This window comes from Puma concolor, chromosome A3 (genome assembly GCF_028749965.1).
Source record: "Puma concolor isolate L17-30 chromosome A3, mPumCon1.1.hap2, whole genome shotgun sequence".
Lineage (NCBI taxonomy): Eukaryota > Metazoa > Chordata > Mammalia > Carnivora > Felidae > Puma > Puma concolor.
In genome coordinates, this window is record NC_141669.1 from 68,504,953 (window position 1) to 68,521,341 (window position 16,389).

The 16,389-nt window shown below is 37.0% G+C and overlaps 1 protein-coding gene across 2 annotated transcripts in view; it reads left to right on the top strand.

Moving 5' to 3' along the window:
- PSME4 (proteasome activator subunit 4) overlaps positions 1–16,389 on the top strand; it is a 103,734-nt gene that overhangs the window by 75,186 nt on the left and 12,159 nt on the right. For both annotated transcript variants that reach the window (XM_086701107.1, XM_086701108.1), the window contains exons 33-41: positions 1,023–1,176; positions 1,711–1,780; positions 2,792–2,917; positions 3,475–3,627; positions 5,356–5,460; positions 6,255–6,346; positions 7,107–7,238; positions 7,601–7,809; positions 9,711–9,796. In XM_086701107.1, the coding sequence (XP_086557233.1) occupies positions 1,023–1,176; positions 1,711–1,780; positions 2,792–2,917; positions 3,475–3,627; positions 5,356–5,460; positions 6,255–6,346; positions 7,107–7,238; positions 7,601–7,809; positions 9,711–9,796 (1,127 nt within the window). The remainder of the gene's footprint in view (positions 1–1,022; positions 1,177–1,710; positions 1,781–2,791; positions 2,918–3,474; positions 3,628–5,355; positions 5,461–6,254; positions 6,347–7,106; positions 7,239–7,600; positions 7,810–9,710; positions 9,797–16,389) is intronic.

Sequence of the window (16,389 nt, forward strand, 5' to 3'; positions counted from 1 at the left end):
TGAGTTCGAGCCCCACCTTGGGTGTAAAGATTACTACAAAAAGAAATAAATACACCTTAAAAAAATAGATGGAGTCTGTATCTTCATAATAACATGTACCTTTTGCATACTGTCCACAAACATGTTATCTACTTATTTTTCTAACCAACCAAGCAATATACTAGTTATTTATCAAACTGTGTTTCACAGACTTAAAATAACATTAATTACCAAATACCATTATCATTAATGTATCACTATGTTAAGTGTTTCTCTGTGGGTGGTAGGATTAGAGGCAAGGTTAATTTTTTTCTTTATTCCTTACTATATTATCAGATTTTCTGAATAGTAATCTAATGAGAATGGTGCGCAGAAAAAATAATGAATTAACTTGGTTTTGGAAAGAAAGATGTCATTTCTACTCCTCTGGCTTCTGTGACATTCGGACAGCTGTCTTTAGTCCTCTCCCACCCCATCTTTGGGAGGAGAGTGTATTTATGCACCACCATCTTTTTGGGGGAACACTGTAAAGTGGTGTTTACTAAATGTGGGAAAGACTTCCATTACACTCCCTACTACTAACCTTGTTTTATCCTCATTTGACACACGTTTGTAGGTCCCATAGTAAATGAATATTTAATGGTTCCAAAAAATGTGCATGTATAGAAAGAATGTCAAACTACACACGGTAAAATGTTACAATTTGGGGCATCTGGGTGAAGAATATATGGGGATTCTTTGAGCTCTTTAAGCATGAAAATAATTCAAATCTAAAAGGTTTTAACAAAATTAATCCTTTAAATTTTGGTAAAAGGGCTGAAGTATGTATCATACTTAATCCTCTACCCCCCCCATAATTATCCCATTAATGAGTAATGCCTCCTATATATGTGGTCTTGCCTTGAGCGAAGTTTGATAATCTTGTTATGAAGACAGAGTCACACTAGTACTATTGATTAAAAGTTGAGAATCATTATTGCATGCATTTTTATTCATTTTATTTTATTTTTAAGTTTATCAGATGTAATTGTCTCTTCCTCAAGGTGGATATTCTAAACCTACCCAAATTCTTGCTGGTGATAGGCCTGATAATCATTGGTTGCATTATGATAGCAAAAGTATACCGAGAACCAAAAAAGAATGGGAGTCAAGCTGCTTTGTGGAAAAAACTCACTGGGGATACTACACCTGGCCGCAGTAAGTGGCAGCTTGCCATGTACATCGTTAAACAGCTTGTCTAGGATATAATTTGTTTTATCATTTTGGATGTTTGGAGAGATTCAGAGGCACTTAAAGCAGGTAGAGGTACATGCCACCAAAAACACACAATCTCTTTCTTTTTTCTTCTTCCTTCTTCTTTTTCTTTTGCTCCTACTAATGCTATGTATGCCTCAGTCCTGCCTTTTTCTTTATCTTTCCACTGAAACCCTTAGCCTTCTTAGTCCCACCCTTATGCATCTAAGGAGTTGTTAATAGCTGCTCTAAATTATATTCTTACCAATCACTATTACATATGCCTGAACCAGCCCAGAGAAATACTTATTGTTGGCTCCAAGGACTTAATGTCACACAGTGACCAGATAGATTTTTAAGGCCAAGATTGTTAGCGATGTACTTATACCGCCAAACTTAGCATCTGATTTAGAGTTCATTAAAAGTGCCTTCTAATGCTCTCTATGAAGCTCTACTATTTTTTCTATATGTATTACAAAATCAACTCTTACTGTGTAGGAATATGGTTGTTTATGCTGGTGTGGAAGAGCAGCCTAAGCTGGGCAGAAGCAGGGAAGATTTGACAGAGGTGAGCATTCCATTTTCACTGTGTGTAAACACTTACCCAGTTCACATGAATCTTACTTTGGGCTTCTGATTTGTTTTCAAACTGAGTTCAGTGTATTTCAGGCTATCACTAGGTAAACACTGGTAAACATGTACTCCCCATTCTGTTAGGGCCTATTGGCAAAAGTCTTTGTATTTAAAGGTTACTCTCATGTTACTACCTCCACTTTACCTGGGTACTGCTTTATATAGTTATCTGCAAGTTGCTTGTATCAGTTCTGTGGTAAGAAGCTTCTTGAGGGCAAAGATAATGCCTGGTTTTTAGGTGGGTTTTTGTTTATTTGTTTGGCTTTTAAGTTTTTATTGCAGATAAATGCTGGATACTCAGTAATTAGATGTTTGCAGATTTAAGTTGAAACCCCTTTGTTTTCATAAAGCTTATTTCTCCACCATTTTGAAAGTTGGTTAAAGACTTGTAAGTTAATGTGTTTCTCAAGTAAGTTAATGATGTAGCGCTTTTTTTTTTTTTTTTTTTTTTTTAAAGTAAGCACTGTGTTTAATGTGACGTTTGAACTCATGATCCTGAGATCAAGAGTCCCAGGCTTTACTGACTGAGCCAGGCAGGTGCCCCTAGCTTTTATTTTATAATTCAATAAAGTTTACCTTTTAACTTGTGATGTTTTATAAATAATGGAAATAATTTGTTGGGGTCTGGTTTATAGTTTGGGGGGTTTTCCTAAATTATACACCAGAAGGCACAATAGCTCTGTCTTCATTTCACAAGCAGCCTGATTATGGAATTCAAACTTGAAGGTCTGAAGGAAAAGTAAACTATTACGGATTTAGCATTTCTAGCTGATGATATTATTTTGGTTGTAGAAAGCCTCTATGAGAAGTAAAAACTCTACAACAAAAATAACAGCCTACTGTTGATAATTAAAACTTTACAATTGAATTTTGATGTTTCAGAATCCTGTTTTTAAATAGATCTTAAACCCTGAATGTTGTTTTGTGTTTTTTTTTAACTTTATAGGCTGAACAGATTATATTTGATCATTTTTCTGATCCTAAATTTGTTGAACAGTTAATTACTTTTCTATCTTTAGAAGACAGAAAAGGAAAAGATAAGTTTAATCCTCGCCGTTTTTGCCTCTTTAAGGTAAATGTGTTATTTAATATCCTTCTTCATAAAGCTTAGTGACTATCAGTTTGTTGTTTCATAAGTTTTAAAGTCACAATTGAGTTTGGCCATCTGCCATCTTCATCTAAAATGGCTCTGGAAGTTACCCCAGTCATATTGATCTTAGCTTAAAGTCTAGGAGTTTTTAAGAAAAGCCTTTAATATTTATCTCTAATATTTGTAATTAGCAGCCTAAGGAGAAACCCACAAGACTATATGCATTTAATGTTCATTTGAGTTTTTTGAGGTGTGTGATACTTTTAAGGTCAGAAAGGTTAGTAATTTTGATTTCATTCATTATATTTTAATGTGATATGTAAAGTAACAGTTTTTATTTTAATTTATAGACATTGGTAAAGCATTTCTACACTTGATCTTAGCCAAAAGGCTGAGAAGCGATTGTTAAAACATTTCTAAAGGGAAGAACACTTGGGGTTTTATAACCACAGTAGTAATGTAAATAAACACAAGCATATTATCATTATAATGGAGTCATTTGAACACTGAAGAACTTTTTGTTGTTGTTGTTTTTATAGGGCATATTCAGAAATTTTGATGATGCGTTTCTGCCAATTCTGAAGCCCCATTTAGAACGTTTGGTTGCAGATTCACATGAAAGCACCCAGCGATGTGTTGCAGAAATTATAGCTGGTTTAATCAGAGGTTCTAAGCATTGGACATTTGAAAAGGTGATGTATTTGTGCAGCACATTCCCTGTTAAAGCTATAATACCCACTTATGTAGTAGTTCCCAACACAGTAAGTATTAATACTGAAAATATGAAGTGTTCAAATTCCATATTGCTTTTGAGTGTAGATCACAAACTAGTGGTGTAAAGGCAACATTCATTATCTTTTGGAATTTGAATTATTTGCCATCACTAGGAGAAGAACCCTAAAAAAAAGATTTCAATTACTCTTGAGAAATGGGAAGATCCTGATACTGGTCTTACATTATTGCATTGCCTCATGTGTGCCGGGCATGGGCTTCTCCCCTCATGAGGCGTTCTCTAGCTTCTCATTAAATCCTTTCTCTTAGGGGCTCCTGGGCAGCTCAGTCAGTTAAGTGTCCAACATGATTTCAGCTCAGGTCATGATCCCAGGGTTGTTGGATCCAGGCCCACATTGGGCTCTGCACTGAGAGCGTGGAGTAGTCTGCTTCAGATTCTCTCCTTCTCTCTCTGCCTCTCCCCGGCTTGCGAGTGCACATTGGCACACACATACTTCCTCTCTCTCAAGAGTAATAAATAAACATTTTTTTAAAAATCCTTTCTCTTAGCCTTCTTGCTCATCTGCATCACTCGTTTAGTCTTACAGTCTGAGTCTGACATCCTTTTTTTAAGTATCTCTCTTTTTAATTGATAGATTTAGTTTTACACACCTACCCTAAGGTTAGTTTCTTAGCAAGATGGACTAGATTGAAAATATCCAGAATGCGAAAATACAAGGCAGGCCACCATTTCCTCAAGGAAGAGATGCAGCTGCTGGTTTTGGCAGACTTAATTATGCATACTTTTTGGAATTTGTAATATTGCCTTTTTCTTGTTCACATATCATGAAACAGTTTTATTTAAACATGTCATACATATCCTTGTCATCCTGTCTCTGTCATTTTGTAGTTACCTCTTTTCCAGAGCACATCTCCTTTCCTTATTAGTTGTTCATGGTACAGCTTTCCCCACCCTCCCACCGCCACCTCAACGCCTGATGCTACCACTGGAAATTTTATCCCAATCCCTCCCTCCCCATTTGTCCTATGTAGGTCCTTTTGACTAAAGTGCAGTCCCTGGACCTGCAGCATGGGCATCACTCTGGAGCTTGTTAGAAAAGTAGGATCTCAGGTCTCACCTTGATCTAATGAATCAGAATCTGCATTTTATCAAGATCTCAAGGTGATTTGTATTCTCAGTAACCTGTGAGAAGCATCTATACACATGTATTTGCAGTCTCTGTATAAGAGCACTTTTAAAAGGCTTTTTATAGTAATCTAAAACTTGGAACTTGAAGATTATACTTCAGGCTAATACTGAATTGTATTAAAAAGTCGTTGCTTCTCATATTAGGACTTAATCAAGTGACCTCGATAAGTATACAAAACTTAGAAAAAAGAGGTTTTGTTTCAGTCCAGTGTACTATGTTACTCAAGATTTTTAAAAGGAAGCTTTTCAGTAGTATGAGATATTGTAAGGAACCATAAAAGGTGTCTCCTCTTTTCTGAATAGTTCACTTTTATACAAGGGTATTTATGATGATAACATGGTGAAGTTACTTTTCCTGGATTATGTGGGTGTTCTAAGAAATAATTCAAATAAGTATCAGATCATGTATCTGTGTGTATTTCTAGGTAGGGAAAGATGGTTGAAAAGAAATGTTCTGAGTATGTCATTAACTTTTCTCCATGTATTTCGTTTTGAGTAGGTGGAGAAGCTTTGGGAGCTTCTTTGCCCTCTGCTTAGAACAGCACTGTCCAACATTACAGTAGAAACTTACAATGACTGGGGAACTTGTATAGCGACATCCTGTGTAAGTGCTGCTTCTTTTTGTGTCTAACTGATCTATTCAAACTATTTCATGCCCTTTCTTAAAACCTGTGAAATCTCATTATATCTCCTGAGTCTTGAAATTTTTCTTCACGTTTTTGTCATCTAACATAATTAAAGATGGCTGTTTAGCCTTTCACATAAACCTTGAGTGATAATTCTTAAGTGATTATTAATTACATCTTCTTTGTCATGGTAATGCATTCTTAGATTAAATGGCAAATTGTATCATATATCTGGAAATGTGACTTACATATAGTAAAAGCCAGATGATACAAGGTTATATAGATGTTACTTTCCACACTAAATATGTCCCTAGCTTGTAAACTTTGATTTAAAGACAATCCATTTAGCTAAGAACAGTTTTCTTACTATTAGTCTTTCTAACATGAGCTATATTTGGATTTGACTAACCTATGAGTTTTAGTTTGATTTTCTCCCCTCATACTTGTATTTATTTATAATACTGCTAAAATAATAGGATCCAGGGGCGCCTGGGAGGCTCATTGGTTAAGCGTCCACCTACTGGTTTCAGCTTAGGTCATGATCTCACAGTTCGTGGGTTTGAACCCTGCGTCAGGCTCCGTGCTGACAGTATAGGGCCTGCTTGGGATTCTCTCTTTCTGCCCTTTCCCTGCTCATGTACATGCTCGCTCTCGCTCTCTCTCTCTCAAATAAATAAACTTAAAAAGAAAATTTTTTAAACTAACAGGATCTGGTATATATAGAAAATTGTAGGACCCCTCTTTTTATTGTTATTTTATGTTTTCAACACAGGAAAGCAGAGATCCCCGGAAACTTCATTGGCTCTTTGAGCTACTGTTGGAATCACCATTGAGTGGTGAAGGAGGATCCTTTGTAGATGCATGGTAAATAAAAAGAAAACTTACAAGGTTAACAAAAGATTTTGCAACAAAAGATAACAGCTTTGCTCTTGATGTGTAAATGGAAGTGAACTGTCTATACTCCTAAAGGCTAGATGATGTAACTGTTTTCTTGTGAGAGATGAATGATCCAGTTCAGTACAATTTATGACACTAAGTAGAGTTATTTCTCCAGCTGGGAAGAAGTAGAAATGGAGGCAACCTGAGCAATTCAGACAAAATTTAGATTCAGCCATCTCCGCTGTCAGATCTTTTCTTTGGGGGCCGCTTTTTTATGCCATGACAACACTAACTTCTTCATCACATCCTCTCCTTTTTCAGTCTTTCTTATTAGGAAAGAACAGAGTAATCCTTTCAAGGAAAAGTACTCTTGGTGTGGGATATAAGGAGCTGGAAAAAATTAGTAGACTAGAGAAGGAAATCTAGGTAATCTTGTTAACAAGAACAATTTGTTGCTATTACTATTTAATGGGGAATATTCTGATGCTTAGAAATCAATTCATATTCTCAAGTCAGTATTTCTTTTGATTATGTAGTAGTGGAGAGGAAATGAGAATACAGAGAAAATGATGCAGTAAAAGTAATACAATCTTCATAAAGGTGCTGTTTTGAATTGTCCCTTTTATTATTTATTAGGTAAGAAAATGAAACAATTTGAAGTAGAGTCTAGACTCCATTAATCTATACTGTCATATGGAAAGGCAGGGACAGGCTCTAACACAACTGTCCTGTGCTTTAATTCTAGTCGACTCTATGTGCTGCAAGGTGGCCTTGCCCAGCAAGAGTGGAGAGTGCCGGAGCTATTGCACAGACTACTGAAGTACTTGGAACCCAAACTCACCCAGGTTTACAAAAATGTTAGGGAAAGAATAGGGAGGTAGGTATTATTTTCTCTGTGGTATGGTATACTTCTTGAGTTCTTTTTTTAAATTAAATTTTAGTGTCTCATAGTACTGGTTATGTTATATTGAATTCCATGGTACTCTTCAAGTTGTGTTATATATTGTGTTTGGGACACTAGACAGGAGGCCATCATGTAAAACAGGACAGCAGTGAGCTCATAAGCCAGAGGTGAGCATTTGACTGGTTCTCAGTGCCTCCAAATTCTAGGCACAGCACGAGAGACTCTCTCACAGGAGTCATCATTCAAATATTTATTTTGCTTGGGTCATCGCTTTTGAACCTTAGTTTTATTGATAATGTGGGATTTCTTCTCATTATACATATTTCATTTCACAGTGTGCTGACCTACATATTTATGATAGATGTTTCTTTGCCAAACACGGCGCCAACAGCATCCCCTCGGGTCCCTGAGTTTACTGCTCGAATTCTAGACAAACTGAAACCCCTCATGGATGTGGATGAAGAAATTCAGAACCATGTTATGGAAGAAAATGGAATTGGTGAAGAAGATGAACGAACTCAAGGCATTAAACTCTTGAAAACTAGTGAGTGGCTAAAATTAATAGAAACTCACTTAAAAACAGACAATTTATAACTGGGGTGGGGGGGAACAGAACAAAACAGACATTTATTTAGATCATCCTTTTGTCGTCTCCCCCCCCCCCATTTTTACCTTGGTAAAACATACATAATATAAAATTTACAGTTTGGTGGCATCAAATACATTCATGTTGTTGTACAACCATTGCCTTCGTCCATTTCCATTACTTCATCTTGCAGAACTGAAGCTCTGCACCCAGTATTCCTATCTGTAAATTCTTGTTCCCACCCTCCCGTTGCCCTGGCAGCCACCATTCCACTCGGTCTCTGAATTTGCCTATTCTAGGTACTTCATATAAGTGGAATCATACATTATTTGTCCTCTTATGCCTGTTTTTTTTTTTAACTTTGCATAGTGTTTTCAATATTTATCCATTTATCTGTTGAGGGACATGTAGGCTATTTGTGCCTTTTGGCTACTGTGAATAATGCTGCTGTGAGCAGTATTGTATGGGTATCTGTTTTGAGTCCCTGTTTTCAATTCTTTGAGATACTGGAAGTGGAATTGCTGGACCATATGGTAATTCTATGTTTGACTTAATTTTTAAGAGCAACCAAGCTCTTTTCTTCTGGCTGCACCTTTTTCTATTCCTACCAGCAAGCACTGCAAGAGGGTTGCATTTTTTTCATGCTCATGCCAATGCTTGTTTTCTGTTTTTGTGACTTACAACTATCCAGATGAGTGTGAAAAAGATAACCCCGTGGTTTTGATGTGTTTCCCTAATGATCAGTAGTTAAACATCTTTTTATTTGCTAATTCCCCCCCCCCTTTTTTTTTTTAAATCTTTGGAGAAATGTCTCTTCAAGTCCTTTGCCCATGTTTGGACTAGGTTATTAATTTTGTTATTGAGTTGGAGATCTTTATATATTCTGGATATCAACCCCTTATCTCATAATACGATTTGCAAATATTTTCTCACTCAGTGGTTTGTCTTTTTACTGTCTAATATTAGTATCCTTTGATGTACAAAAGTTTTTAATTTTGATGAAGTCTAATTTATCTATTTTCCCTTTTGTTGTCTTTGTTTTTGGTATCATATCCAAGAAATCATTGCCAAATCCAATGTCATGAAGTTTTTCCTTTAAGTTTTTTTTTAAGAGTTTTGTACTTATAGTTCTTAAGTTTAGATCTTTAATCCACTCTGAGTTAATTTTTGTATATGGTGTAAGGTGAGGGTCAACTTCATTCTTTTGCTGATGGGTACCCAGTTTCTTGGCACCATTTGTTGAAAAGACTCATTTCTTTATTGAATATGGCACTCTTACTGAAAATTAGCCATATGTGTGAGGGCTTATAGACTCTCTAGTTTATTCCACTGGTCTTTATGTCTGTCTGTCCTTATGTCAGTGCCACACTATTTTGAATACTGTAGTTACTAGTAAGTTTTAAAATCTGGAAGTGTGAATCCTCTAACTTTGTTCTTTTTCAAAATTGTCTTGGTTATCGGAGGTGTCTTGTTACTTTTATATTTAAAATTTTTTCAAGCATTCTAAGTATAAACAACTAACTTGTTATCACTTTTACTGCATGAAAATTAATGAAGGCTAGTTTTAATTTGTAGTTGGTGCTGCTATTTAGTAGGTTGTTAATAATTTTGCTGATTCATTTTTGAGAGTGGCTTTGGTACCCTAGTTGGTTGACACCCGTTATTGTGGTTCCTGTCATCATGCTGATTAGTGAGTGTCTAATTTATGAAGTAACGTAGATGATCTCTTTCTTAGTATTGAAGAGTTAGTTACCGGAGTTATCAGAGTGACTCTCTGACACCAGCACTACAATATTATTCTACTTTTTGCTCTCTGACTATATAGCAAAGACTGATTCTGTGTGTGTGTTTTCAAATAGTATTGAAATGGCTGATGGCTAGTGCCGGAAGATCCTTCTCTACAGCTGTCACAGAACAACTTCAACTTCTACCTTTGTTTTTTAAGGTAAGTTTATGGCTGAAATTAAGAATGCATCACCCTCTGTTAACTAACTGGAATCTAAATAACAACTTGGAAAGGAGGGGAAAAAAAAGAATGCATCCCCTTCTGACCTTCACCGGGAATTTATATTTTATATTTATCATCTGATGGCTTATAGTTTTATAGACTGTGTAGGAGCTGGTTGGATCTCTAAGAAGTAGAATAGTTGCAGGGAAATCATGAGGTGATGGTAGTTTAATACTTGTTGAAATAATCTTTTTAGCATTTGGTAAGCCTAGGATCTTGACAGATACGTGAAGAGTTCATAGACAGTACTGTTTTACGATAACCAATTTCAAAGTAATAGTTTAGGAAAATATTCGTAAATTAAAAAAAAAAAGACACAATGAAGTTTTTGAATGTAGCTATTTCTGATTTTTTTTATTTAGTGTATAATCTGAGGTTTTATTAAATATTCTACATACAGTATATCGTATTTATTTTACAGTGTTCAATGGGACTATAATAGCTTGTAACAAATATCTGCCAGAAATAACTTGTTTCTGGTAATCCTATAACGACATTGACAAAAGGTATAACCTGAGGTGGTTCTAATTATCATCTAGTCGGATGATGAAGCTAATAAACTAAGGTCGCAGACTGATACATTGGCTGCCACAGTTGTAGTCCACAGTCACATGTGGTTAGGAAGCAGTCTGGTATCACTGCACATTTGGAACCGTTGGGACAGACATCACCACTACTTGACAGTTACTGTTCAATATAGTTACCATTTCAGTAGGAACGTCCTTGTTACTGTTTCTCAGCAAGTATAATGCTAAACTTCTGTTTTGCCACAGTATACTTTGTCTTTGGGAAATTTCAAAAAATAGAGCTCTACATAGTAATTTTCAAAAGATTCACCACTAAAATACTTCTAAGAATTCTGTGTAGGGCCTAAAGCCCATGAGCACCTCTGGGATCTTCTGGGATAGAAGAATGGACAGTAGCTATTAGTGTATATAGGTCCATGTTACTTGTAAGTCATTGGGGTACATAGGGTTTTTCTTTAGGTCAGTGGTGCTTAAACTTTTCTCCACTGCCACATAAGCAGTGGATATAGAACATGATCTCATAGGTTCTTACATGCGTAATGTGCGGTGAACTTGGGGATAGTTGGAGTTCTACCCCTTTCTTTCACTTAGAAAGAAAGAAAGAGGGGCGCCTGGGTGGCTCAGTCGGTTAAGCGTCTGACTTCAGCTCAGGTCACGATCATCGCGGTCTGTGATGAGTTCGAGCCCCGCGTCGGGCTCTGGGCTGATGGCTCAGAGCCTGGAGCCTGTTTCGGATTCTGTGTCTCCCTCTCTCTCTGACCCTCCCCCATTCATGCTCTGTCTCTCTCTGTCTCAAAAATAAATAAACGTTAAAAAAAAAAAATTAAAAAAAAAAAAAAAGAAAGAAAGAAAGGAAGGAAGGGAGGGAGGGAGGGAGGGAGGGAAACGGGGAGGGAGGAAGGAGAGCAGAGCCTGGCTGGCTCATTTGGAAGGGCATGTTACTCTTGATCTCAGGGTTGGGAGTTTCAGTCCCATGTTAGGGGTAGAATTTAAAAAAAAAAAAAAAAAATCAGTAAGGAGGTGTATGAGAGTGAGGTTTGATAGAAGGATATTTTGAATCCATGTGACATTTATAAAACTGAAATCATCAGAAAGCTGTATTGTATGAATTGCTTGTGACAGGCCTAACATTTCACCTGCATCTTCAGATGTTGAGATTGAGAATCTGCTTTAGGTCATCATGGTGAGTGGGGTCTGGGGTACAAAGACACTATATAGCACACAAATGAGCAGTCAGTTTGCATGCACCTCAGCTTTGTAGAGTGAAGATAAAGAAAGGAGTCTGAAAGCACATTGTTGCTTATTAAACTGTGGGAGGCACTCAGAAATGGTAGGAGATGAGATCAGAAATTCTGTTTTGGACATACTTGAGATGCTTCTTAGATTCTAAATGAAGTGTTATATATCTCATCCCACAAAAAACAGTTGTGTAGCAATTCAAAAAACAAAAAACCTTGAAATCTATATCAAAGTGGAAGTTTCTATTATTTGCCTATTCTAGTTGAAGAGTCTGCATAACCGCTAAAGGTTAAAGGAGGAGGATTTTCAAACAGGAATAGTTTACACAACATTGGCTTTAGACTTAAAAAAAGAGACCTACTTTAAAATCCTGTTTGTGAGAGGTGCAATTTTGTGATCTTGCACAGGCTACTGAACTTGTAAGACTGACTCCTTATATATAAAGTGAGGGATAATACCAATATCCCTCACAGAGTGGTTGCAAGGATGAAATGAGACAATGCCTGTAAAGCAGAGAGCACAGTGTCAGATACTTGTATATATTGTAATTATTGTAGATTATTTTTGTTAATAATCTTTAAGTGCTTTTTATTTTGTTTATTTTTAATTTTTTTTTAGTATTTATTTTTGTGAGAGAGATCAAGGGAGGGACAGAGCGAGAGGGAGACACAGAATCCAAAGCAGGCTCCAGGCTCTGAGCTGTCAGCACAGACCCCAATGTTGTGAGTTCAAGTGAACTCACAGAACTTATGAGCTGTAAGATCATGACCTGAGCTGAAGTCAGACGCTTAACTGACTAAGCCACCCAGGCGCCCCTAACCGCATTTTAGTTTGGAATAATAAAGAGTTCTGATGACTACAATCAGGGAGGAAGAGAGGATGTATTACATATCTTATTTCAGACTTCACTAAGGGCTCATCAAACCTCACCACTGTACAATAATAGTTTTGCATATACCAAACTTAGAGAAAAATTTACAGATATTGTACAAAGTTACATGCCATTGGGGTGACTGGGTGGCTCAGTCAGAAATTAATAGATCACTTAGAAATATCTAGGCAGTTCAGTATCTGGGGACCTAGGTAACAGAATTTAACAGCCTCCTCAAGATGCTGTCTCCTTGCATTTCTCTCTTCAAGATTTCAGATGTCCAGGAGCACCTAGGTGGCTCAGTCAGTTGAGCGTCTAACTTCAGCTCAGGTCATGATCTCACGGTTTGTGAGTTCAAGCCCCACGTCGGGCTCTGTGCTGACAGCTCGGAGCCTGGAGCCTGCTTCAGATTCTGTGTCTCCTTCTCTCTCTGCCCCTCCCCCACTCACACTCTGTTTCTCTCTCCTTCAAAAATAAACATTTAAAAAAAAATTTAAAAAAAAAAAAAGATTTCAGATGTCCAGAAAAAGTCTCATTGGCTGGGCTTGGGTCTCTTGCTACACTTTGGCTAGGCTGTATGATCCCTTGATTGACAGACCTACCAGAATGACAGAAAAGGATGCTTTTCCAAAGTTAATCAAACTGTTGTTATCAGCAGGAGGGATGAATAAATTGGCAAAGAAATGCACATATTTATGCTACAAATAGACCATAAAACACCTTTCTTACTTCGTATCTTAAGGAAAACCCAAATCACTGTATGTCAGTCTGTTCTGTAGTGTGACCAGAAAGCAAATGATAATAATTAGCATTACCCGAAGAAAGCCCCTAAATTTCATGGGCACGTTTTTCCCCAAACTTTTTATTTCAAAATAATAATGATGCACAGGAAGTTACAAAGATAGTTCAAAGAGGTCTCACATACTCTTCACTCAATTTTCTCTAGTAGTTACATTTTTTTTAAACTGCAATGTATTCTCAACATCAGAAAATTGAAATCGTTTAACCAATTTATACTGTGTATAAGTCTATACACCCCTTTGGTGTATACCCCCTTTGGTCCCAGATGAACATTCGCAAACTTTAAGGTTGTGTGAATCTTCGTGTTTCTATAACTACACATATGGTAGTTAGAACATTAAGACAGTGTACACATGTGTTCTTTTAAAAGTCATATCTAGAAAGAAAAATAATGCTTTTAAGAAAATATTAAAGTTGAAAATTTTAAAGTTGAAGTGAGTTGGTATGATTCAGGCAAACTTACCTATAGAGCAGTTGCTGATAAAGAAATGTAGATGTTGTTTCTTGAGATGAACTAAGAAGAAAGTACTCTTGTGGAGATGGCCTGGCTCAGTTGGTAGAGCCTGTGACTCTGGATCTTGGGGGTCATGAGTTTGAGCCCCATAGTGGGTACAAAGGTTACTTAAATATATAAATACTTTTTTAAAAAAGTGTTGGAGGGGGAGTACTCTTCCAAACTTAGAGGCTTTATTTGTAACTGAAAAGGTTTTCGTTCCACAAACAGGATGTTGTTCATAGAGAAAATCCCTGCAAAGTAAAATATCTAAGATATTTGGGGGTGCCTGCCTGGTTCGGTCAGAAGAGCATGTGACTCTTGATCTCAAGGATGTGCGTTCTACCCCACATTGGGAGTAGAGATTACTTAAATAAATAAAAACTTGAAAAATTATATCTAAGAGATTTTTATCTCACTGGCATATAAAAGTAGTCTATTCCAAATGAATTGTTATCCTATGCTGGTAATTAATAATGGTTAAGGGGCGCCTGGGTGGCGCAGTCGGTTAAGCGTCCGACTTCAGCCAGGTCACGATCTCGCGGTCCGTGAGTTCGAGCCCCGCGTCAGGCTCTGGGCTGATGGCTCGGAGCCTGGAGCCTGTTTCCGATTCTGTGTCTCCCTCTCTCTCTGCCCTTCCCCCGTTCATGCTCTGTCTCTCTCTGTCCCAAAAATAAATAAACGTTGAAAAAAAAAAAAATAAAAAAAAAAAAATAATGGTTAATTTGCTGCTTTGGAACATGATATTCTTTATAGTGAAGTTTATCCATTGGACTTCAGGATTTTAGTAGAACATTTTAATCTGTTCTCAACTTGAGAACATTATGTCCTAATTTTATTCATAAAACAAATTTTTTTCATGAATGGTAGGAAGAGAGACTACTGATTCAATAGGTGAGTGAGTCACCTTAAATTTTTCTGGTGGTAATGGTAGGCCTGGCAGCAAATGAGTATCTTCTTTTTTATACTACAGTTCAACTAACCAAACTCTAAACCACCTCATTTTTATTGTGGAGGAGTTAAATGACAAAGGAAAACAGCTCCATCTACATGGCCTGGACATTTGTACTGTTGGGTATTTGTAATAATTTTTACGCTGAATTTGTTTGGTGTGTGTCTGTTTATACCTTTGTGAACACACCTGTACCATACACCAGTTTGGTTGGTGTGTGTATGGGTTTGTTGTACAAAAACTAGAACTAGTTCAAGCTGCAAATTGATAAGGGCCATCTTTTCACATAACTGCCTCTCTTTATAATGACGACTATATTACCGTTTAATCAGTTTTCTGTGGATGGTCACTGGTTATTCCCAGCTTTTGGCTGTTAAAAAAACAGTGATAATAGTCTTTTGCAAATATGAGTATTTTTGTAGGATAATTGCTGTGTATGAAATTGCTGTGTAAAAGGTCTGTTTGTGTTGGTAATTTTAGTGGATACTGCCCTCCAAAGAGCCTGTCTTATCTCTTTCCCGCAAACCCTGATGTTTCTTAAATCTTTGATGGTCAAATAAAAATTATTGTTCTTGGGGTGCCTGGTTGGCATGCAGCTCTTACTCTCAGGGTTGTGACTTCAAGCCCCACTTTGGACATGGATCCTACTTTAAATAAATAAATAATTAAAAATAAAATCACTGTACCTCTTTAGTGAGACTGCCTCCTTGTACATTGGCTGTTTTTATTTTTCTGCCAGCTATCTGTATTTTGCCAGTTTTCTTTTGTGTTATAAAGGTGTTCCATTTTCATAAGTTTCTTTATTTTTAATGATGTTTTGAAGTTTGCTAGTCCAAGATTTTTTTTTTTTTTTTAATTTTTTTTTTCAACGTTTTTTATTTTTGGGACAGAGAGAGACAGAGCATGAACGGGGGAGGGGCAGAGAGAGAGGGAGACACAGAATCGGAAACAGGCTCCAGGCTCCAGGCTCCGAGCCATCAGCCCAGAGCCTGACGCGGGGCTCAAACTCCCAGACCGTGAGATCGTGACCTGGCTGAAGTCGGACGCTTAACTGACTGCGCCACCCAGGCGCCCCCAAGATTATTTTTTTAAACAACTCTTGTCTTATTTTTATGGTTTTATCTTTTGAATTTAAATTCGCAGTATAAGATAGAAAATTGATATGATTACTTTTATATAAAGTATTGATGTAAAGGTACAGCTTAGTTTTCAAGATAATCTATCTTTTCTCGATTGATTTGAGATGGAATCTGATATGCTGGTTTTAGTAAAGTCTGCTAAGGGAAATTTACATGGTGAATTAGTATACTCTCCTTGGAGGTTTAGTTGTTAAAGAAAAATTATTCTGATACTTGTTAAAATCATAAGGAAGACTTTATTTAGGTCTGTTGCGATAGGTGTCAAGACTGAGTAGGGGAGAGAGACTGGGCTCCAAGCCTAATACAGCAGACAGCTGCGGATACTTAGCCAACAAGACGAATGGGAGGAGGTGTCAGTGGATAGTGTACTAAGAGGAGACGTCAAGGGCAGGGGATTCCTGCTAAACTGACTTAACAGGATTCTTCCTGAAAAGCAGCCCATGAGGATCAGATACCAAAGGTGGAGGTCAGGAATTGGATCACATACAGAGGGTGAGGTCTTCTCTAA